This window comes from Colletotrichum tamarilloi (genome assembly GCF_030869305.1).
Source record: "Colletotrichum tamarilloi strain Tom-12 chromosome Unknown Scaffold_17.1, whole genome shotgun sequence".
Classification (NCBI taxonomy): domain Eukaryota; kingdom Fungi; phylum Ascomycota; class Sordariomycetes; order Glomerellales; family Glomerellaceae; genus Colletotrichum; species Colletotrichum tamarilloi.
Window position 1 is genome coordinate 686,706 of NW_026849400.1, and position 21,691 is coordinate 708,396.

At 44.5% G+C, this 21,691-nt stretch overlaps 5 protein-coding genes across 5 annotated transcripts; 2 read left to right on the forward strand and 3 right to left on the reverse strand.

Moving 5' to 3' along the window:
• Nucleotides 1–7,543: 7,543 nt before the first annotated feature.
• CTAM01_06398 (uncharacterized protein) lies at nt 7,544–8,732 on the reverse strand (the record flags this gene model as incomplete). Its single annotated transcript, XM_060522425.1, has 4 exons — nt 7,544–7,844; nt 7,910–8,036; nt 8,117–8,508; nt 8,653–8,732. 4 exons carry the CDS (start codon nt 8,730–8,732, stop codon nt 7,544–7,546), a joined length of 900 nt encoding a protein of 299 aa, XP_060383153.1.
• A 2,466-nt stretch (nt 8,733–11,198) lies between these two features.
• Nucleotides 11,199–12,794, reverse strand: CTAM01_06399 (FAD binding domain-containing protein; the record flags this gene model as incomplete). The annotated part of the gene is made up of 1 exon (XM_060522426.1): nt 11,199–12,794. The coding sequence occupies one exon, from the start codon at nt 12,792–12,794 to the stop codon at nt 11,199–11,201; it is 1,596 nt and encodes a 531-aa protein (XP_060383154.1).
• Nucleotides 12,795–14,436: 1,642 nt separating this feature from the next.
• Nucleotides 14,437–15,468, reverse strand: CTAM01_06400 (uncharacterized protein; the record flags this gene model as incomplete). Its single annotated transcript, XM_060522427.1, has 5 exons — nt 14,437–14,628; nt 14,697–14,765; nt 14,844–15,037; nt 15,095–15,372; nt 15,440–15,468. 5 exons carry the CDS (start codon nt 15,466–15,468, stop codon nt 14,437–14,439), a joined length of 762 nt encoding a protein of 253 aa, XP_060383155.1.
• Nucleotides 15,469–16,684: 1,216 nt separating this feature from the next.
• On the forward strand, nt 16,685–17,701 carry CTAM01_06401 (methyltransferase domain-containing protein; the record flags this gene model as incomplete). The annotated part of the gene is made up of 2 exons (XM_060522428.1): nt 16,685–17,237; nt 17,301–17,701. 2 exons carry the CDS (start codon nt 16,685–16,687, stop codon nt 17,699–17,701), a joined length of 954 nt encoding a protein of 317 aa, XP_060383156.1.
• Nucleotides 17,702–18,718: 1,017 nt separating this feature from the next.
• On the forward strand, nt 18,719–20,442 carry CTAM01_06402 (uncharacterized protein; the record flags this gene model as incomplete). Its single annotated transcript, XM_060522429.1, has 5 exons — nt 18,719–19,122; nt 19,184–19,205; nt 19,260–19,561; nt 19,640–19,993; nt 20,058–20,442. 5 exons carry the CDS (start codon nt 18,719–18,721, stop codon nt 20,440–20,442), a joined length of 1,467 nt encoding a protein of 488 aa, XP_060383157.1.
• Nucleotides 20,443–21,691: the final 1,249 nt, after the last annotated feature.

The following is a 21,691-nucleotide window of genomic DNA, read 5'->3' on the forward strand; positions in this document are numbered from 1 at the left end:
TGAGAACGAGAGGTAAATAGTAACTTGTAACATTAATTCCGGAAAATACTTGGTGAAAAGGATCAATAGTATCTCTATTGACTCATGGATAAAGAAGGAGAAGATCTATTTAATATAATAGATCTTCTTAGGTCCCTTATATAGACTATACTAATAAAGGGCTACTTTTAGTAACCTAGATACTTCTAGTATCCTATATACCTAAACTTTCTAAAAGGTGCAGATGTCTTGGGGCACCTCCTTTTAAGTCTCCCCCTAATATAAGACTCTGTACCTTATTATCCCTTTAGCTATTGTTGGCGTCCTCTTGTTCCTCTTATGCAGCATCCTCTATACTTATTAGTATTACGAGCTCTTTAAACCTCTAGGTAGTAAGTAGCTTAGTGAGTATATTAGTAAGGTTATATTTTATATTAATACGGATAGTATTAATATCCTTGATCTTAGTAACTCGTTTGCGTATAAAGTAATGTTAGATATCGATATACTTCGTGTGGTTATAGAACTTAGGGTTCTTAGTAAGCTTCTTAGTAGTATTATTGTCTATATAAAGAGGTATGCTCTTGTAATAAAGTCTGTTAATATTAAGAGAGTTAATAAAGTTCCTAATCTAGACGGCCTCTTTCGTAGCCTTTACTACTACGATATATTTAGCCTTGGTAGTAGATATCGAAACTATTTTTTACTGTTACGAGCTTTATAAGATTAGTACTCCCCCTAGTATAAAGATCTACCTGGTTATAGATCTTACCGTATCTTTATATCCTATATAGTTATTATTAGAGAAACTAGTAAGACCTTTCTATCCTCGTTAATAGAATAGACCTCGTCTTAGTATTTTCTTAATATACCTGAAGATATAGTCGAGTACTTAAGAGTATCCCGTACTTAGGTTGGAGTTATAGCGGGCGGTAAGGTAGGTTGAGAAGGCTAAGTCTGGTCGTGTCTGATTTATTAAGAAGTTAAGAGATCTGGACTTGCGCTAGTAATTAGTCCTCCGGGCCTCGTTAACTTAGTTTTCTAATTTTTTTAGTACTATTCTTAGTTATATAGGAATCTTTTTACTATGCTAATTATGTAGATCAAAGCGTCTTAAAATCCTCTCCGCATACTTTTTTTAATAAACTAGAATACCGTTAGGTCTTTGGTCAATATATAGTCTAAGGTAGTAGGTTATAGGTCCCTCGTCCTTTATCTCGAAGGATAAGTTTAGCTTTTCTTTGACTAGCTGGACTTAACGCTCGTCTAGGCTAATAATAAAATAGTCATTGACCTAGATTCTAAGGATAACTTTTAGAGAATTATAAATAAAAACGTAGCTATCGTAAGGGCAGACCTCAAACCCCCAGCCTTTTAGCGTTATTAAGAGCTTACCGTACTATACTCGTGGAGCTTATCTAAGTCTATAAAGAGCCTTGTAGATCCTGAAGAGAGTCCCCTGAGGGAGCTTCTAGCCCTAAGGAGGTCTTATGTATACAGTTTCGGCAAGGTTGCTATTAAAGAAGGCTATAATAATATCTATAGAATGCGCAGTCTATCTTAAAATCGCTATAATAGTAATTAGAATTCGGTAGGTTATTGCCTTTATAACCGTAGCATATATCTTGTTATAGTCGATTCTTTTTTTTTATAGGTCTCCTCTTATTATAAGTCGTGCTTTATGCTTGGTAATGCTTCCATTAGGCCTAATCTTACGTACCTATACCTATCGAGAAAGCAAAGCCTTAGTTCTGGGTAGTATAGATACTTTGCTAACTACTTTGAAGGTACCGTTCTTAGTATGTATATCCTTTTCTTATTTAATTACTAGCTTCTATTATTTAGTATCGTATAACTTTATAGCTTATTAATAGTTAGTAGGGTTTAGTAGAGTAGACGTATTTATTTTTACTATAGTAATATAATAGTAAGAAGAGAAAGCGATAATATCGTCGTCGATATTGTTAGTTACCGTTTCGTATCTATCGTCTTCTTTTATATTTAACTCCTCCTCTTATAGAGCTTTAATAAACTCGTAACCTTAGATTACTATAATCTCCCTTTTAAAGTTATTAATATCGTTATTTAGAGCATCGTTATATCCCTATTTAGCGTTATTATTAATAATATTATCTTTAGATATAAATAACGAGTTTATAATAAGTCCGGTCGTAGTAATCTCCGTTAGAATAGAGAGAGCGGGTACGGTCTAAGTAGGGGTATTAGTTAGTTGTATACCTAACTAGTGTAACCCTAAATACTCTCCGTTCTTAGTACTATTATTATAGACCTAGATAACCTATCGAGTCTCTGGGAGTGAGGGTCGATCTAGGGGGTAAGTATATATCTGCGATCTTAGTAATATATATCTAAGTTAAAAAATAGTTAGGATGGGCTAGTATAGACCGTATTTTAGTATTATTATTACGAATTAGTCCGCCCTAAATATATTATTGTTATCTATATTGTACTTTAGATTCTGTTAATAAAGCTCGTTATAAATTATTATAAAGTTTTTTATAAAGGGAGGTCGAATATCTGGTATTTAAAAGAGGATATTAAATATAATAGCGTAGATATTACAAAGTAGTCTATCGTTTAGAGTATAAACTAATCTCTACTAGGTTAGAGGGTTATTGTTTAACGAGTTAGCGGTAGCCTTTATTTTATTAGTTTCTTGGGTAGCTTTAGTCTTCGTAGCTAGAGTTTTTTTTATAAATAGTTTAACCTCGGCTCTTACTACTACTCTCTTTTGTACTCTATTAATGATATTAGTATACTTTTCCTAATCTTCTTTAAGAACTAGTTTTCTGTCCTTGTTAATATTATATCCCTCTATGTTCTACTTTTTAAAATAGTTAAGAAACTCGTTATAGTAAATATATAGCCTTCGTTCTCCTTTCTTTCTTTTTTTAACGTAATAAGCGTAGGGTTATCCTCTATTATAAATTATAACTCGATTTTCCTAATATCCGAGATACTTATGTTCTTAAATATCTATATACTTAATCTTCGTCTTTTTTTTAACTAGCTATACCCTTATAATAAGCCCGTCTTGTTCGTTCTGGGCGTAGTTAATATTATTCTTAACATACTTTGTATAAAATCTCTTCTCCTCGTATACTCTGTTTCTCCCTCTATATTTATTATAACGATCTAGTTTCTTAAACCCTTAGGGAACATAGTTAACCTTTTTTAAAGTATAAGTTTCGTAAGGAGTCTTACCGTCGTATATATATTTTTGTTTAAAGTATTAGTAATATTTCTTACCTGCTAGGACTCCCGATTTCTTAGGTTTTTTAAATAGTCTTTTCTAGTTCTTTTATTCCCTTTTTTACTTATCTTTTAAGTAGACTAGATTATAATAAGCTTCGATCTCGTCCGGATTAGTGATAAGCTTATAGTTTTCCTACTTCCTTTCCTTTTTTTTATAATTCTTATAGTAAGAAAAGATTTCTGGGTATTTTAGATTATATATATTTATATCGAAGAAGTAGTATAAACTATTCTTAGCGTAGCGCTTATAGATCTTATTACTACATTAAAACTTAACTTAATTCTTCTATTATAAAGGGCTTCGCTTATTCTTCTTTCTCCTCTTCTTTATGGGTTTATTGTTATTACTAGAGCTTTTTAGCTCCTCGCTATGGTTAGAAAAAGAGGAGTTATAGTTTTTTTTATAATTATTGTCTAGTCCTTCTGTATCTCGAGAGGTAAAGGAAGCTATAGTAAAGAATCGTAATATAACTCGACTATAACTAGTATTAGTAGAGTTATTATTATTTAGTTGTAGACTAGGTAGAGTGTATATAGGAGCAAGTTAGTTAGTATCGTCCTCTTATTATTCTGTATGTTTACTATTAGGTTTATTAGTATTTATAATAGGTAGTTCTAACTCGTTATTACCTCCCTCTTATTTTTCTATTTCGCTCTTATCTTTAACCTAAAAATATTCGTTATTAGGCTACTATTCCTTTAGTTATTTAGTAACTCCCCTTAATTAATCTCTGATAGTTACGGGATCTTCTATATAGTTCTTTGGTTAGATAGGTCCTTGTTAATCCTATGTATCCTCCTAAGGGTTATTAAGACTAATACTTTACTAAACCCGGGCAACCCTAACTTAAAAAAGGCGCTTTTTATTTAATAATTAGATATAATAAACCGCTTTAGAATTTATTTTAATAAAGTATCCGACCTATCCCCTTAGCGTATATAGCTTCCCCTTATTTCTAATTTCCGGAGGGATAGTGACCTAAACCCTACTCCCCTAGATTAATTCTCTATCGAATTCGGGTTTTTTATTATATACTTTTTCTTATAGTATTTAGTAAGTAGTTCGAGAGGTATTGGGTTCTCTAGGTTCTTCTTAAACTTTAAGGTTCTTAGCGTCTAGACGTAATAGGGTAGGCTTAACCTTAAGTACTCTTAATAGGGATCGGTTTTTTAACTAGATAGAGTAGTAGACTACTTTTGGCTAGAGATTTTTTAGAAGGGCTAAGATAGAGATAGATTCTAGGGCTTTTTTAGTAATAATCTTTAAAATCTAGCCTATTACTAATAGCTCCTAGATTATAACTATAGCCTTATCTCTTATTATATAGTTAACCCTCTTATAAGTTCCTCTTATATAGTGATACTAGGCCGCTATAGGCTCGAGACGATAATTAATCTTTATTAATTAGTTTCTAATAGCTCTAATATAGAATTCCTAATTAAAACGGTATACTTTAATAGTAACCTTAAAAGCCTTCTTAATATTTTATAGTATCGTTAGTGATAAAGAGGAAGTACTTAGTATCGTCGTATCCTTAAATAGGGTAGGGACCTTAGGTATCTATATATATTAAGGCTCTAAACTCCGTCTCTCGTTTTATCGCTAAATCTTTAGGAACTTTGTTTAAAGCTTTAATAGACTAGTATATAGGGTAGATCTCGTTTACGTTAATCTTTTTAATAATGTTAGCTTTAGTAATGTTTATTCTATTACTAACTCCTAATAGTTAAATTATGTTATAAAGGCTAAGGTATCCGAGTTTTTGGTACTATAGCTAGACTTTGTTATTATACGTAATAAGGCCCGTAAATAACGATCTGAATGTAGCGACTTTCTTAGTATTTTTTAACTATAGGTAGAAGAGTCCGTTGGATTGCTTAGTATAGCTGACGACTTCTTTTCTCTTATAAATAGTGATTTGTTAATCGTTCTAAATATTTTGAAGTTTATTTTTAATAGCTAGCTAAGAGAGTGATATAATATTATAACGCGCTCTAGGTGCGAAGGTAACCTTAGTAAAAGTAAGAAGTTGTTCTATACTGTTTAGATTTAATAAAATAAGACGGATATTACCTCCCCCCTTAACTCTTAAGGATACGTTCTTGTTAATAGAGCTAATATTTATATTAATTAGTCTTAAAGTAATAAACTATTTCTTATTTTTGAATAAGTAGATATTTGTTCCGGAGTTAAGAAGTACGATATCCGAGCTACTTAAATCCTAAGTCTAAAGTGTATTATATTCTAATAGTTTATAAAGAAATATTTCTTTTTAGTAATCTCTCTCTCTTTTATATACCCTTTCTTCCAAGTCCCTTTGCTAGACGCTTTTCCCTTTATAAGTTATCTGGGGTTTTACGTTAGTAAGAAGACCTAGGGGTGAGAGGTTGGAGAGAGATAGCTTACTATTGGGTTAGTTATTTAGACTAATGTTAATATTATAGTGTTCGTTATCTATGTTTTTATTATTAACATCGGTATCCTTCTCTTTATTAAGATTATTATTAGTCTTAAGGAGGTTCTATATAAAGACGCTAGGAGCGTTTTTAACTTTATAGATTACTCCTTATACTAATATATAAAATAGGAGATAAGTCTCGATTATAGTACTTATAGGCTCGTTCGAGGTGTCCGCCATAGGGTATTAACCGTCGATTTAGTCTCGATTTTAAAGAACGATACGGCCGGCGTAAATCGCTTTGTAGACCATTTTCTAGGCTATTTTAGCGAAGCGTTAAGTTATATACTCCTATTATAAAGGATTGGGGAGGCTTATAGTAACGATCGTTTAGGTAATATTATTATTTATATTATAGTTAATTATGTACTTAAAGATAGCTATAATCTCTCGGTTTACTATACTTACTTTAGAAAACTAGGGTCCGATATTGATATTGAGGGTATTAGTAAATCCGAGTATATTAGATATTATATTATTAGTAGCTATGGATCGGTAGAGAGAGAGGAAGGCGTAGCCGTTAGTAATAGTACAAAGCTTTTTAGGCTTAGAGTTAGAGGAGGAGGAGGATAAGTTAGTAGTTCTATTGCTTTTAGATCCTCCCTTATCTTCTTTTACTTTTTACTACTTTTCCCTTAGTACTTTAGGTACTTTATTTAGATTTATGTACTAATATTCGCTTATCTCGTGTCCTTATTTCCTATAGCCGGTATATTATAGTTATGACTTATTACCCCCCTTTTTCGGTCGTTTACCGTTCTGACTGCTATTTCCGTTATTACTTTCTTAATTATTAGTAAAGTTATTATTATTGCGGCGAGACTTTATGTTTTCTTTTTTTAGAAGAAGTCGGTTAAAGATGAAGTCGAGATCGGTTTGTCTATTGGTTTATTAGGTACGAATCTAGTCGTACTGACTTTTAAAGTTGTTATAAGATCGTAGTAGTCTAATAAGCAGATTCGATACTAGCTAGCTATTAGTATACGTTTAGCTAGTAGAGATAAGGTCGGCCTTAAGTTACTAGTATTTATTAAGAAAATCGATTATACTATCGCTTCCCGTGAAGCGGAGCTTAGCGACCTTTTTGAAAAGTTACTCCCGGGTAAGCTCGTTAGTGATTATATAGTAACCTTTGATCTATTTAAAGGCGTTGAAAGCGTTGTCTAAGTCTTCGATTTTGGTAGCTATTTTAAGGCTAACCTATTTAAAGAGGAGGTTAAAAGTAAGACGGGACTTCTCTTAGTACTTTTTTTACTTCTTAACCTCTATCTACTACTTAATAAGAGTTCGGGTAGGGTCGGGGATAGGGCTAGAAGAACTTCTACTCTCGTTTTTAGTAGAGGACCTCGTAGTTAGTCTAGTATATATAGTAGCGGTATAAACGATATAGGAATCCTCCTTAGGTTCTAAGATCCGCTTCTCTTTACTATCGAGGAGGGCCTAAACGTTGGTAGCTCGAGTAGCTCTATAGAAGTTACGTTTCTATTTAAAATAGTTAGACTTACTTTATAACTACTTAGCCGCAAGAGGCTCTTTGGCATTCTTTATAATTACGTAGTAACCTACGTAGGTATTTATATTTGTTATTATATTTAAAATAAGACTGGGTAAGGTAAGTAAAAAAACGTCTTTTTAAAATAGCTATTTTTAATAACTTAATAGGAGAGTTCTGGGTTTATAACTACTTAGTAAAAAGGATTAATAATATCTCTATTGACTTATAGATAAAGAAGGAGAAGATCTATCTAATATAATAGATCCTCTTAGGTCCCTTATATAGACTATATTAATAAAGGGTTGCTTTTAGTAGCCTAGATGCTTCTAGTATCCTATATACCTGAACCTTCTAGAAGGTGCAGATGTCTTGGGGCACCTCCTTTCAAGTAAAATTGTTGCATGGCCTGGGTTCCACACCCGAGGAATATACGCCGGATGGTGGACGTTCCCGACGACTCGCCGGTCCGGCCTCGGAGGAGGTCCGACCAGGGGACGGTATTCTCTCTTTCGTAGTTGATGGCCCACTGGATGTCCTTGGACTGAGTCTGGATATAAGCATCGTCGACAGGCATGTCTTCGAGGTCGGCAAGGATCTGTTCGGCTTCGGCGACGCGGCCTTGAGCCATGAGCCAGCTGGGGTTATTATCAGTCATAGGAATCTAGCGGGTGATATTTATGGGACTAGGGAGGGGACGTACCGAGGTGACTCAGGCAACCAGGGGACGGTGCCGTAGAGTATGAAGATGAAGAAGAACTGGAAGGCCAGGGGAACGCGCCATGAGATGGAGCCGGTGAGGTATGAGAAGCCAAACGTGACCCAGTTACCTGCTCATCGTTAGTATCTGGTACTGAAGAACGAGGCCGGGAGATATCCAGAGAGGGAAAGGAAGACGAGGAAGACATACTCAGCGAGAACCCAAAGATGTTCATAATCATCTCAATAACAATCAACTTGCCTCGCCAACTCGCCTTACTCGTCTCGCCCTGCCACACCGGCGCGGTACTGGTATTGATACCGTTCCCAATACCCGCGACGACGCGGCCAACGAACATTTGCGGGAGGCCAAAAGCGGCGGTCTGCAGGATGGCGCCAATGGACATGATTGTGGTGCCGACGAGAATGGTGTTCTTGCGGCCGAGGCGCTCGCCAATCCATATGGTGGAAATTGCGCCGAGGAAGCAGCCAATGTCGTAGATTGCGGTGACGGTGGATTGGAGCTTGTCGTTGCCGACGATGCCCATCGTTTGGAGGAAGTCATCGGTTACGATGACGCCGCCGAAGACGCCTTGGTCGTAGCTGGTGGGGTGTTAGATTAGAGATCCTGAGAGCAGAAGGTTGGAAGATGAGGCTCTGGGGGGAAGGAGTTTGAGGGTGAAAAGAATTGGTGAATGGTGGAAGGTGAGCTGAGGTGAGGAGGATGGAAGGAAGGAGCAGACGTACCCGAAGAGTGTCATGTCTGTCGCGCAGGCGATGGTGACCCAAAAGGTGAGCCACCCGCCCTTCAAGCCAAACCATCCCATGATGAAAGGCTCAGTATGAGAAATCGATCCAGTTGTGTGTTGTCGTCAATTGGTGAGAGTGGTTGTAATTTGTGAGAGAGAAGATGAAAGAAAAGGTGAAGAGCAAACGGTGAAGCGGACCGAGCGTCGAAGAATTAGTGCTGGAACCCGTGCTGTGTTTTCCCAATCCCGACGAATACCAAATTTACCCTGGACTAGACTAGACCAACAAACATTTGTCTTGGGCTGCCATTGTTTGGGAAAGCGGCATCAGACGCAGTCTATATAGAAAGCCAAGAAAGGGAACTACATACGTCTAATTCCTCCGCCTAACGGCATCATCTCTCCCATGGTGGGGGCCCCGTCAATTAGTCCCGAACCAACATGGGGCCGGGGCACGCCAGCCAACCCCAGACAAGCTCTAACAGTAACAAGGCGTCGCCGCTAAATCTATCGCGGCTACCTGCCCAGAGGTACCCCTAGTGTGCTCGTCGCCAGTCTGTGGGGTAATGGGTGACGGATCGGGCGGTGATGGGAAAGGCGCCTGACTAGTGTGGATAACAAAACGATGTCATCGCCATGGTGCGGCGGCGTTAGTGACATGCGTCCCAGGGACCTCAGGTCTCGGTTCTACGGTCTACCTACCTGTGGCTGCCAAGGTAGAACATGCAGCTTCGGCAGCAGCAAAGCGGAAAACCAAGGTCAAGACCCATGGTTGGTCCCAGGGCGCGATGGCCGCTCGCTGGTATCGACGCTGATTAGGCCGGGCCGACTCGAACGATGGGAAAGGATGGATGGATGGCGGGGAATCAGTCAGCCCCAATGCATCAGAGACAGACTCGAGGTCAGTGGTCCATTGGCCACAGTTGGGAGCAGGGATATTCAGAGTTTCGGGGTTGAGCCCGGCCGGCTGTGTGCGAGCGGTCGTTCTGTATGCATGTTTCTCTTGTCTCTACTCTCACTGGCCGAAGGGATGACATGATGGTTCGGCCAAACCGTGGCAGTCCACGACGCGGACTGAGTCAAGAGTCCAACCAAAGCATGGCAGCAGGGGACGGGAAAAGATGGAAAAGAACGAGGATAGAATCTGCACCCCGCATACTTGATCACCGCTACGTACCCACGTTCATTCCTTCACAATAAGGTAGGTACATAACCTGGAAGGTAGGTACATAACCTGGAAGGTAGGTAAGGCAAGGCGAGAAGGCGCGCTGTTGACGTTGACGTTTGACGTTGGCAAAGGTGCAGCGATGACGTCACTTGGTGGAGACTCCATCCGCGGCTCTGAAACGGGCGAGGCGTGCCGGGGCCATCGCTGTAGTCGAAGCTTAATTCCGTCGATCCGTGGCTTCCTCGCCTCGGCGGTCAGCGCCGCGAGTACGTACCTGTCTTAGTCAACCATCTTTCACAGCCAACCTTACATAGGTAGTAGGTACCTTACTCAGTTCCTTGTACTCAGTTCCTAGACAGGACAAATTCAGCAAAGTGGGCAACCGAGAATGCAGTTCGTTTCTACCTCATCGATTGGGTTATGTGGTTACGCTGAACGATGAGATCGCGGAACAAACTTGGGTCGAATTCTCCGATTCATCCACGTTCTTATCCCCGCCCTCCGGTCGTCACCCCCCACCGTAGAACGGGGCGGGAATAATCCACAAAAAGAAAACTGACGACTCACTGCATCTCCCACCCCGAATCTTGCATTGCTCAAACCCCATTGAAATATCCCGTCCTAGAGAGGCTCATGGGACTCGATCGGGCCGAATAGCAAAGCCCACAGCAGACGATGCATTCGTCACACTATCACGATGCGGGGACTCCACGTTGGCCGCGTCTTTCTCTCTCGTCTCCATGTCCATTTACAGATAGACACCTTCTTTCCTCCTGTCAGTCTGATGTAATCTCTTCCTCGTTCCAAAGGCTCCGTCCTAGTGCCATTGTAACGCCGTCTCATTCCATACACATGCAAACTCCTAGGTGTCTACCTACCTACCTCCTGACATCGCTGGTAACCTCCTCCACATCAAGCAGCTGTCAACTCGACATGGCGAAAAAGGAGGCTCTGCGGAGGAGGGAACATGGCTGCTTCCGCGGTCGTTGGCTCGGAGAGTCTCCGGCCCCTCGGACGTTGAAGTCGCAACCCGTTCCCTCCCTTGCCCCCCACATGCCACGCCAAGTACCGGCGCGTTCGCGGCTGCGGCTTTCATTAATTCGATTCGGTTGAGCCGCCGAGCGTAAGGCCGAGCAATGCAGTAGAGTTGTTGACTCGTTTCATTCAGACGGTTTTCTCGCCAAGATACTTGGTAACGATTTCTCTGAATTCGATTCTGCACTTTGCTGTAGAGCGGAGAGGTTTACCCTCGTCTTCCCAAACTCCCGGCTTTATCTCAACAACGGCCTTTACCTCTTCATGACACCTGGCCCATTACGATTACTCCCAGCCATCTTGACACTCTTCCAAACCCCATCGGCATACAGGCCCCGCCGTCACATTGACAAGAACTCCTCCACGCACTCCGCCGGGCCGATAAACCCAACATACCCATCCGGCCTCACGACCACCATCCCGGCCCCCTTTTCGAACCCGTACCGCTTGTGCAGCACTCCGTCCACGTCCTTGTAGCCCCCTTTTCCAACCGTCTCCCCGGCGTAGATCTTGATAACACCGTACTCCTTGAACCTTCCGTCCGTGACAATCTTCTCCTCCGCCTTGTCCAAGTTCTCCTCGTCGTCCCCCGCACCGCCTGCAAACAGGAAAATCGTGTGGTCCCGCGCGCTCGTCATCCCGAGCAACCACTTGCCCTTCTCGCCCCTCTCATCTGTGACTTGCCCGTCCGGCGCCCGCCAGCCGCCCCTGACAGGCCCATCAAAGCCGACTGCCGTGCCGACAATGGAGCTGTTGCGGTACTTGATGGCCATTTGCGAGATAAACGTGTACAGCGACAGCCGTCGCGCCTTGTTGCTCCAGATTCGGGGCACGATCCACGGCATCAAGCAGTTCCGCACTGTTGTGAAGATTGTGTTTTGCGACGACACCATGGTGAACATGCGATCTGTGCCCGTGAGGAGGTGCTGTCCGACCGGGTGTCGCTCTTCGTTGTATGTGTCCAGGAATGCCTCCTCCTTCTCGCCGCGGATTACGGCCGCGAGCTTCCAGCCTAAGTTGATGGCGTCCTGAATGCCAGTGTTCATACCCTGGCCGCCCGCAGGGGAATGGATGTGCGCCGCGTCGCCGGCCATAAATAGCCGTCCGTCGCGGTAGTTATTAACACCGCGGCAGTTCCAGCGGAAGCTCGTCAGCCACAGCGTCTCTTCAATCTCCAACTTCTTCCCCATCATCTCCTCCACGAACTCTTCAATCTCCTCTTTGTCCGGGTCGCCCTCGCGCTTGCTCCTCGATGATCTTTCGCCTACGAAGCGGACCACGCCGTTCTTGAGAGGAAAGACGACCATTACCCTACTGCCGAGAAAGAGGGAGACACGCTCTGTGTCGTAGTCGCCTTTCACTTTTGCGTCGCAGAGCATGAATTGCTGAGGATATTGCGCACCCTCAAACGTCACGTCGGCGCTGTGCCGCACGACGCTATGTGCGCCGTCGCAGCCGACAATGTACTTTGCCCGTACGATCTCTTTGGACGTGCCTTTTGTCAAAGTGGTGCTCGCGCGGACGCCGTCTTGCTTGATATCGTCCGCCGACACACCCCGCTCTACAGTACCGCCATAAACCTCCAGTTGCCGCAGCATGGCAGCCTCGGTGTCGACCTGGGAGATCCACAGCGGCAGGCCGAAGCGGGTATCGTCGAAGCCGAGGTCGTCAAAGGTGCCGGTGACGAGATGGCGCTTGTTACAGTAGATGTTGACGCCGGGTCCCGCGTTGCCCTCGGCGAGCATGGACTCTGCGATGTGGGGGTGGCGGTGGAGGAGCTCCTGTGAGCGCGGCTGCACGGCCAGGGCGCGGGACTTGTCTGACGGGACGGGGGCCTTGTCGATGATGCGGAAGGGGATGCTCTGCACCGAGAGCTCGAGTGCGAGAGTAAGGCCCGTGGGGCCGGCGCCGATGATGAGAACGTCTGTTTCGCTCATTTTCGGTAGTGATGATCTCTTGGTTGACGATGTCAATGGTCTTTTCTCTGATGGTGAATGCATTGGTGTGGTAGTGCTTCTGAGTGTGCAATGGCAGCAGACGCCGACCGCGACGAGGCAAGGCGGGATACTACTTTAAATAACATCTTTTTCCCGCGTAAGTTCGTTTGGGTCATACTGCGGAACATCTAGGGGACTCGATATGCTTCAAAGAGGACCAGAGTTTCCATGCCCAACATCAGCTGAACGAACACGTCGGCACCTCGCCTTCACAAGCTCCGTGCTTCATCATAACCGCGTACGTCACGTTCATTGCCAGATTGTCGAGGGAGAAGTCCGCGGGCGAGAGGTAAGACGGGGAAACACGCAATTTGATTGAGGTGCAGGGTTGTCCACACAACGCATGTCAAGGACAGATACGGGAACCGGGGCCAGATTGAGGCCGGTCGCACGCGGGGCAATGGGGTCGTAACATTCTTCTAGCTGGCGATGGCGTTACTTTGAACGGTAAAGTGTATTCTGCCTGGACTTGGCTGTCCTTCCTGGGCCACTTGGGACGATGAATGCGTTGGCTGGCGGTGGTTGAAATTAGCTTGTAGTCGGCGGGCGGGAGTTGCAGCTGGGATCTATGGGTGAGGCGAGTCACGTGAGGTATCGGAGGTCGGTCGCTTTGACTCCCGATGCTCCGACTTTGTGGGTCGCCCGGTCTTGGAAAGTGTGCAGAGTGAAGGCTGAGATAGTCATCTGGATGCTGCGACGAAGATCCAACGGAGAGCTTTTCTCGTCGATCTCGGGCAATGCAGGAATTGATTATAAGTCCAGTCATGGAAGTCCCTCACTCGAACTTTTATAAAGCAAGCAAGATCAGTATTCATGCCTTTGAGGGTTTACTTGGGGTGTTTCAAGACGCATTTCTCCAGAGGTTGTTATGTGGCCCTCGTTTGTTGGGGAAAATGCATCTGATGTGTCTCTTGGCAAAAGTCAAATGAGATAGACTTTGGAACCTCGAGATAAGGGCCATTTAGAGCCCTCAACTGAGAGTCTGCCACTTACCTTCACAGGATGAACTAGTCGGAAAGAAAAAATCTCGGCTCCGACATTAATTGAGATATCCAGATCAAAGATCTCTCTCTGGCGCTTTGAGAAGTCGCATTCCAATGCTCAATGCAGGCCTAAAGTGAAGAAGGAGATGCAATCCGTTTCAGCTTGGAAAGTGAGAGACGAGCTCAGAAGAAGGAGAGTCTAGGATTTTCTAAAGTTGCAGTATAGTAAGTTAAATGGTAAGTATTAGGTCTCGATTTGATGGAAAAGGTAGGAAAGTGCGAAGCGAGGGTGGCGGTGACTCTACTCTCACCTACCTACACCTGGTGCACAAGGACCGAAACCTCGCCAATGCCTGACAAACTGTTTTACGACCAAGGAGATAAGCATATTTTATTACACCTTTTTTTCTTCTTCTTTATTTTAGAACAAAGAGACAAAGAAGTATGTAACGCATTCCACACACTAGCATTTCCAATAAGAAATACATTACCTTGTGAGTAAGATAAGAGAAGGAGGTGACAGAGTAGAAGGATTGTGATTGCTACACTGTACATTGTCGATAGCAAGTGCCTGCGTCCAACGACCTCCTTCAGAGACATTAAGAAGGTTCTTCTTCGTCTCTCCGAATCGGTGATGCTTCCTGCAGATCATGCGTCCAGTAGTTCCAAGCCAAGAGAGCATGCGTCGTGGCCTTGGCAAGAACCGAAAGCATGTGCCCCGGGTAGATGAGATACTCATTCGAATCGTCGCTTTTCTGCACCAAGTCTATGGAGAATCTGGCCCCTGAGGGCTGGACTTAAATGATTAGTTGAGCTTTCACTGGCCGTTGAACTTCCAGAAATAGAGTTCTCAGCCTACCTTCTTGGCTCGGTTGAAGTGATGGAACAACATCACGATCTGGGCGTTGGTGTCGTCCCATACTTTGAACTACATTGGTCCAGACGTTAACAATTTTACTTTAGACTCTGGAAATAGTTGTGACTCATGAACTGTAAGAATACTTACATCCTCAGTCCTGTACTTTATGGGAGTCCCGGCCTCTTCTTTCCACTCTGTGTACTCCGGCGACCCGACCCAACTTCGCCGGAATTTGAGACCAATCTTGACCGTGTCTATTGTCTTCTTGTCTTGGCGTTGAGAGATCACGTCCGCGAGTGAGTGAAAGTGTGCTGTTTTCTTGATCATTAGGAACTGGGGATCTATTTACGTCTGAATCAGTCTCTCAGAGACTGAGCCCGGTATCTCAGATTACTTACCAGTCGCGCTTTCAGCCGGGTAATGCTGTATCTCAATCTCAAACTGCGGATCGCCCCTTGCGACAACGGCAGCATGTTTGCGAAAGCCCCTGTCGGATTCACTTCGTATGAAGATTATGGCATCGCTTGAACCGTAGGGTATCAGTGGGAAGTAAACGAGAACCAAGGCGTCGTCTAAATTCAGGGGGTATTTCTCCGCCACTGCGAATATGTACTTTTTGCCGAGTCGCGAAAAGAGTCCTGATTTTGTGTCGGCTTCTTTGAGACGAAATATGCCTCTATTTGTTCTTCAGTAGCGGCTCTATGGAGGGAATGATTGTTGAGGAGGATGTCGGATGGACTTACAGGCGACTTGGGATCGGAGTATGGTCCATGTTTGGTCCAAGACGTATTCTTGGTCGGGCTCACGCACCCAAATTGATTGATCTTATTATGGTTCTATGTCTTCATTATATTTATCGCGGTTTCGCAATTGTCCGTCCATGTTATATCGCCGTCATCGCTCTCATGTTCTGCGACAGCGGGCTAGTGTGCGGCTGATTCGAACCAGCTGAGCTGTGTTGCCCTGAAAGAGTGCCTTGCCAAGGCGCCATCCCGTAATTTTGCGTCTTCTCTCAGCCAGTCATTTTAGCATGTGTTTTCCCTAAGTGTTAGATTGCCAACAATATGTCGGAACATTCTTGTGTAGTGAGTTTAAATGCTTCATTGCATCTCATTCTTCATAGTGACGTGAGTTGATTGTTGAAATGGCTAGTCTCAACTACGTTGAAGATATTGCCGCAACTTTTGCACGTCATCAATATGAATTTGCTGGAGCACAAATCAACTGTGCTACTAGTGAAGTCAATATCGCTAAGCTATGGATTTCCTGAATGTCGTTTCATGGCCTTGCTGAAGCCCCTCTTGCTTAGAATGTTGAGCCAACACCAATGTTCCCCCGAAATATCTAGGCCCAACTAACACGATTCCTATGAATTAGGAGTAAGAGTGTTGCTATTGGCTCAAAATCCATCATCGACCAGATAGTGATTAAAAGACTAATTGAACTATCTGCAGCCATTAAAGGTGGGCCTCTGGCTTTTAGTCATGGATAAATAGCTCCCCTCCCCACCCTGGGCTGCTTAACTGTGTAGTTCACATTCAGTGGGTTACCCAGAATGTATGATCCAACAACAGGAACGTCTTTCAACATCTCGTAGTATATCTGTTGATCTGCTCTTACCATGTGAGCTTGTAATCTTCGCTCGATGCCTTTAATCTTGGCAAGGTTGAAGATCCTGGCCTATATCCGAGCCGAGGCTACGGTACCCTCGCTAATTGGCCGGGGCTAGGATCCCAACTTGGAAGTTGCGTGTTGGAACTTTCAAGCAACAGAGCACACTTGAACAGTTGTTATCTTCTCAACCAACAGAAATGTGACTGAAAAAGCGGAGAAGCTGTATAAAATCAGGGGTTCTTTCGAAAAAGAGGGGTAAAATAAGACGATCGTCTCCAGAACCACATCACGCCCATATTCATTCATTCCATAAATCGTGCCAGCAGCCCCCAACTTCTACTCAGCACGTTCACAAGACCAACGGGCTATCAAACATGCAACACAATGAAGATCAGCCGCCCATTGAGGCAGATGACTCTGGAATCGACGACGCCTCCTCCATCGGCGGTGTCTCAACAGACGAATCCAGCGCATCGCTGAGATCGAGCATTCTGGATTACCGCCGTGAGAACGGACGGACGTACCATCGCATGAGCGATGGAAAGTACGTGTTCCCGAACGACGAGCGCGAGCAAGATCGTCTTGACATTGTCAATCATATCTGGATGCTGGCGCTCGACAATGCCTTCTGTCTGTGTCCCAAGAATGACGGCACAAAAGCTAAGAGAGTCCTCGACATCGGAACCGGCACTGGGACCTGGGCCCTCGACTACGCGGAGACATTCCCGGAGGCCACCGTCCTCGGCGTCGACCTCAGCCCTATCCAGCCCGGTTTCGTTCCCCCCAACTGCAGCTTCGAGGTGGACGACTTGGAAAAGGAGTGGACCTGGACCAATCCCTTTGACTTTATCCTCTGCCGAAACATGAATGCGAGCTTTTCAGACTGGAACAACATCATCAAGCAGGCGTACGACCACCTCGAGCCCGGTGGCTACTTTGAAATTTAAGATAGCCACTGGCCTCCGGTCGCTGATGATGATACGATGAAAGGCACAGCCATGGATAAATGGGGCGATCTTTTGGTCGAAGCCTGTACTAAGATTGGGCGCCCTGTTGACAAGGAGACGGTTCAGTTGGTTGGAAAGATGGAGGAGACGGGATTTGAGGACGTGAAGAGGGTTTCGTTCAAGTTTCCGTCCACTGGATGGCCCAAGGATAAGAAGCTGAAGGAGCTTGGTGACTGGAACCGCTCCATGCTCTCGGGCGGTCTGGAGGGCCTGACTCTAGCATTGCTTACCCGTTACATGGATTGGTCCAAGGAAGAGGCATTGATACTTTGCGCGCAAGTGAGAAAAGAATTGGCAGACACACGGATACATGCATACTGGAATGGATATGTCATCTATGGACGGAAGCCTTTGAAGGCAGGCGAGGAAGAAAATTCTCATTGAAGTGCCAGGAAGATCGATGGTAATGCTGTGGAAGACTGGGCGTAGCTTGATTGGAGGAAGCAATGAGACAGAGTTTTTTCCAAGTATGACAAGTTAGAGTCGGGCATGTGACCTTGATGATGATCTCGAAACTTGTTTCCTTTTTGAGAACTTCAGGAGCGCTGCAAGTTCCTTGTCCGTAAATCGATAGTTTCTCGCACGGCTCACCAAAAATCTTATGATCTTACAGTAGACCATCATTTATGTGACATGTCAGACGCTGAAATCACTGCTACCTATGCTAAAGAGCGATGGGATAGTATGTGTGCTTAGGACGTAATTGATTGCAATTTTCTTCTCAGTGAATCGAGATAAATAGCAGTGTGTATTTTCAGCCCAAATGGCGTGATCTGGAGCGTTGCACCACGCCCACCTGGCTAGCAGCTACATGTACCCAAGGTACTCACCAGGTCTTGTCTCATACTGATTCCCCGCATCATGAGATTCCTAGAAGAGTCTAGTTCTGCATGGGAGTCACATACTGCAGTTGTCTAAGCCATTCGGACTCACCGTTTTGGGGTCTGACTACGATTTCTCCCTGGACAGTCCATGAGCAACCTCAGCCAGCCACATGGTGATCGAAGTGGGCTTGCTACGCGGGACCAAAAAGCTCAAACCAATAATTTGTCTGCTTCAGAGTTTTCTCATGTTCTCATGTTTCTGAGACCTACGTTTAGCTCAGTTGAGCACACTGCATTCCTAAGTATGATGTTATTCATAGGTAGACAGCTCAGGCCTAGCAACAACCTTCTCCGAGCTTATCAAGCCTGCATGGTCCTATCAACCATATACTTTGGTCTTATCACAATACAGGCTTGTTCAAAAGTGATTATTTTCTCCCAGTCTTCTGACGGTCACCGGAACGGCAGAGGATACACAATAACCTCTAGTCGCTCGTCTTCTTTGAATGGCTGCACGGTCTGCCACCTTTCAAGTTCATTCGTTGGAAATCCCTCCCTGCCTTAAAGCATCGCAATTATGTCCGGAGACTCCCCACCAACACCTGCTGCTCTTTCAAATCAGGCCACCTCGGTCAGTTTACCTCTCCGTTCTTTGGTTGAGGAGAACGCTATGATGAAGGCAGCGACAGGAGTTGCGGCTATAGCCAAGCCCACAAAGCTCAAGCGCTACCAACAATCGTTCGGCCCATTGTTCAAAGCCTACGCGATCGCGTTGAAGGCAAAAGTAATGGGAGGTGCGGGAGACATGTTTAGTGAAGATCAGGCATTCTTCACCTCAACATCGATGCAACCAGGTGTGCCCTTGAAAATGCACGACGCATATATCAATGGTCGAATCTTTTCCCTTTCAGATGCAATGCAGACAGAGAACTGTCCGACTCTCGGTGAAGGTCGACATTCTTTTGTTCAGTACTTGGAAAGGTAAGAACTCTGGACAAAGCTACGACGAATCGTTTGAGTTGGGCTCTGACTTGTTTGAAAGCTATATTGACCATGTTGAAGATGTAAGTCGGTTCAAAATTGTGTTTTCTGCAACTGCTAATGACCTCGGTTCATAGACAAGCAGAACAGACGAAGAGAAGCTCAGAAACGCAGAGGAGAAGTACCGGGCTATCAAGCGCGAAGCATCCCTGCAATTCGAACTGTCTGAGTTCAAGTGGAAGGAGGCTTTGAAGCGGGACCCTACTATTACATTGGACCATTGGATCGAAAAATACGGATACGATTATCTTGATGCTTGCGAGGAGAGAGCTTGGGCAAAGACCAATTTGAAGCGTGCTCAGCAGACAGGATCTCAAGACGTCCTGAGACAGAAGGATTTGATGGAGTCTGCCCTCAACTCCCAAAAGCTGCTGCCAGGGTAAGTTGAACACTTCATAACATCATATAGATGACGACGACGATGATGATGATAGTGCTGTACTGACGCATAAGAAAGGAGCAATATGTCTTGTGCCGTACAAGATGTCAGTTCCCGCACGCTGGCGAACAATGACGATCCACCCAAAGATCTTGTGTATAGACCTTTGCATGTTCTTCCGGGCTTTACATTTGTAGGTCAGGACTGGGAGGCTAGAGGACTAAAGGAAGGGGATGGTTTGAGCTCAATGCGGATTGATCTGCTCGAAGGGTTCACACGGGCGTGGAAAGACCTTGGATTCCCACAGCTTGACAATACAGAGAAGTCTTTCGGCAAGAAGGACCTCGAAACAATCCGCCGCACCATTGGCGAATGGAAGTTGGAGCTGAGATACACCGAGTTCCAGGCCTTCGATGTCACTCGCGGCCTGTGGTACGTAACACCCCCTGAGCGGTGAATTAATTTCGTCAATTATTAATGCTAACGGAGCTCCTAGGAATATTCCAGGGTTCCGTACAATTCTACCTGAGCTTGCGAGAACAGCGCCTGCTCACCTCAAGAAAAGGGTATTCCAGACCACGCGTATTCTGCTGGCATATAATGCGGACCTTGTGCTTTGTCTTCCTCCCACCCTATTTACAAAGCTATTTCCTCGAAGCAGAGTCATTAAGACGCCAGGCAGTGAGAGCGAGGGGGATGCGAGGCCAAATACATCAACCTTGGACGGGCTGGAGGGAGAGCTTCTAAGCGAGATGTTCAACACATTCCCTTTTGCCAAGGTTGATCCACAGCCATGGGATGGCGAGAATGAACTGCACGTGAGAAGATCTTTCAACAGTATGTATCCTGTGGTACTGGGTGTTCTCGCGCAAAAGGTCTAGTGTAGGGTGTGGGTGACATTGGTTGAAACAAATTTTGTAAGAACATTCTCAAATACTTTCAACCCCTTGTGTGCTTTTAGAGCTTTTAATCGGGGCTGCGGCTGAAAATGAGTTGTTTCTGGAGCGTGACCTATGCAGCGCATGTCAGCCAGGTTCTAACTGCGTTCCGTGAGCAGCGGTGAAGCCATCCGAAATACCACGCCGCCGGTTCTAGCCCTGATCTTGTACGGAGTGAACTCATCCGACTGGCTAAACCAAATCAATGGCAGCTAGTTCAACATACTCTATCTCGTAATATAGCTGTGTAATTGCGATAGTCGAGAAGGGATGACGAGTCTGGCATGACGTGAACGCCTCGAACTGCCAGGTATGTCAGACCGGCGACCCTGTTGCACCTATGCACCTCAAGAGTTTTCAAGCCGAATCGATGAATGTGCATGTTTCCATGTATCTGATGCCCATGAAGTGGCTGGCTGACTTCCCAAAGTGGTAACAAGAATCGAAGACGCAAGGCAATGAGTGGTCTGGCCAGAATGAAGGGGTATTGGGGTAAACGCCGACGGCTTGCATGAGAGTCGTCATGCGCCACCCGATTCGCCATTTGAATGCCGACTGCGGGAAGCTAACTACCCTCTCGGGTGCTCCCGTAGATCTGAAAACAACAACCGCCCTGATGTATCAGACGTTATGAAAAGGTCGACACTGGAGGCATATCCTTGGCCATAATAATTGCCAATTTGGTCTGATAGAGAAGGATGTCTAGACATGGAAGAAGTGCTATGTAGATTTTGTTCATCGAAACCAGGCAACTGAGTATTCAGCCATCAGGGTATCAAGAAAGAGAGAAGGTGTTCACTGTGGCTTGTGGGAAAATGTGAGGTGTCTGTCAAAAGTGATCAAACTTCAGAAGCTCAGGACGACCCAGTTCATGTCTCAAAATATTCAACTGCTTTATAGTCATAGAATGGGTTTCATTGCCTGAAATGTTGACATCTCGCGAAGCTAGTAAGTCAACATACCCACTTCCTGGCACCCCCCTGTTTCTGGCACCACAAAAACGATGGGATCACAACCCAACCTCCTCATTACTATTAACTATTGATCCTCAACCACACCCACTACAATACAGCTGCCAGCCTCACTAGGGCATTCAGAGTCGCTGGATTCAGCCGTGATAACCTCCTTTTCACCCGCTTCGATTTGAGCCCGATGGATATCCCTGATGTTCGCGAACTTCGTATTGGGATCG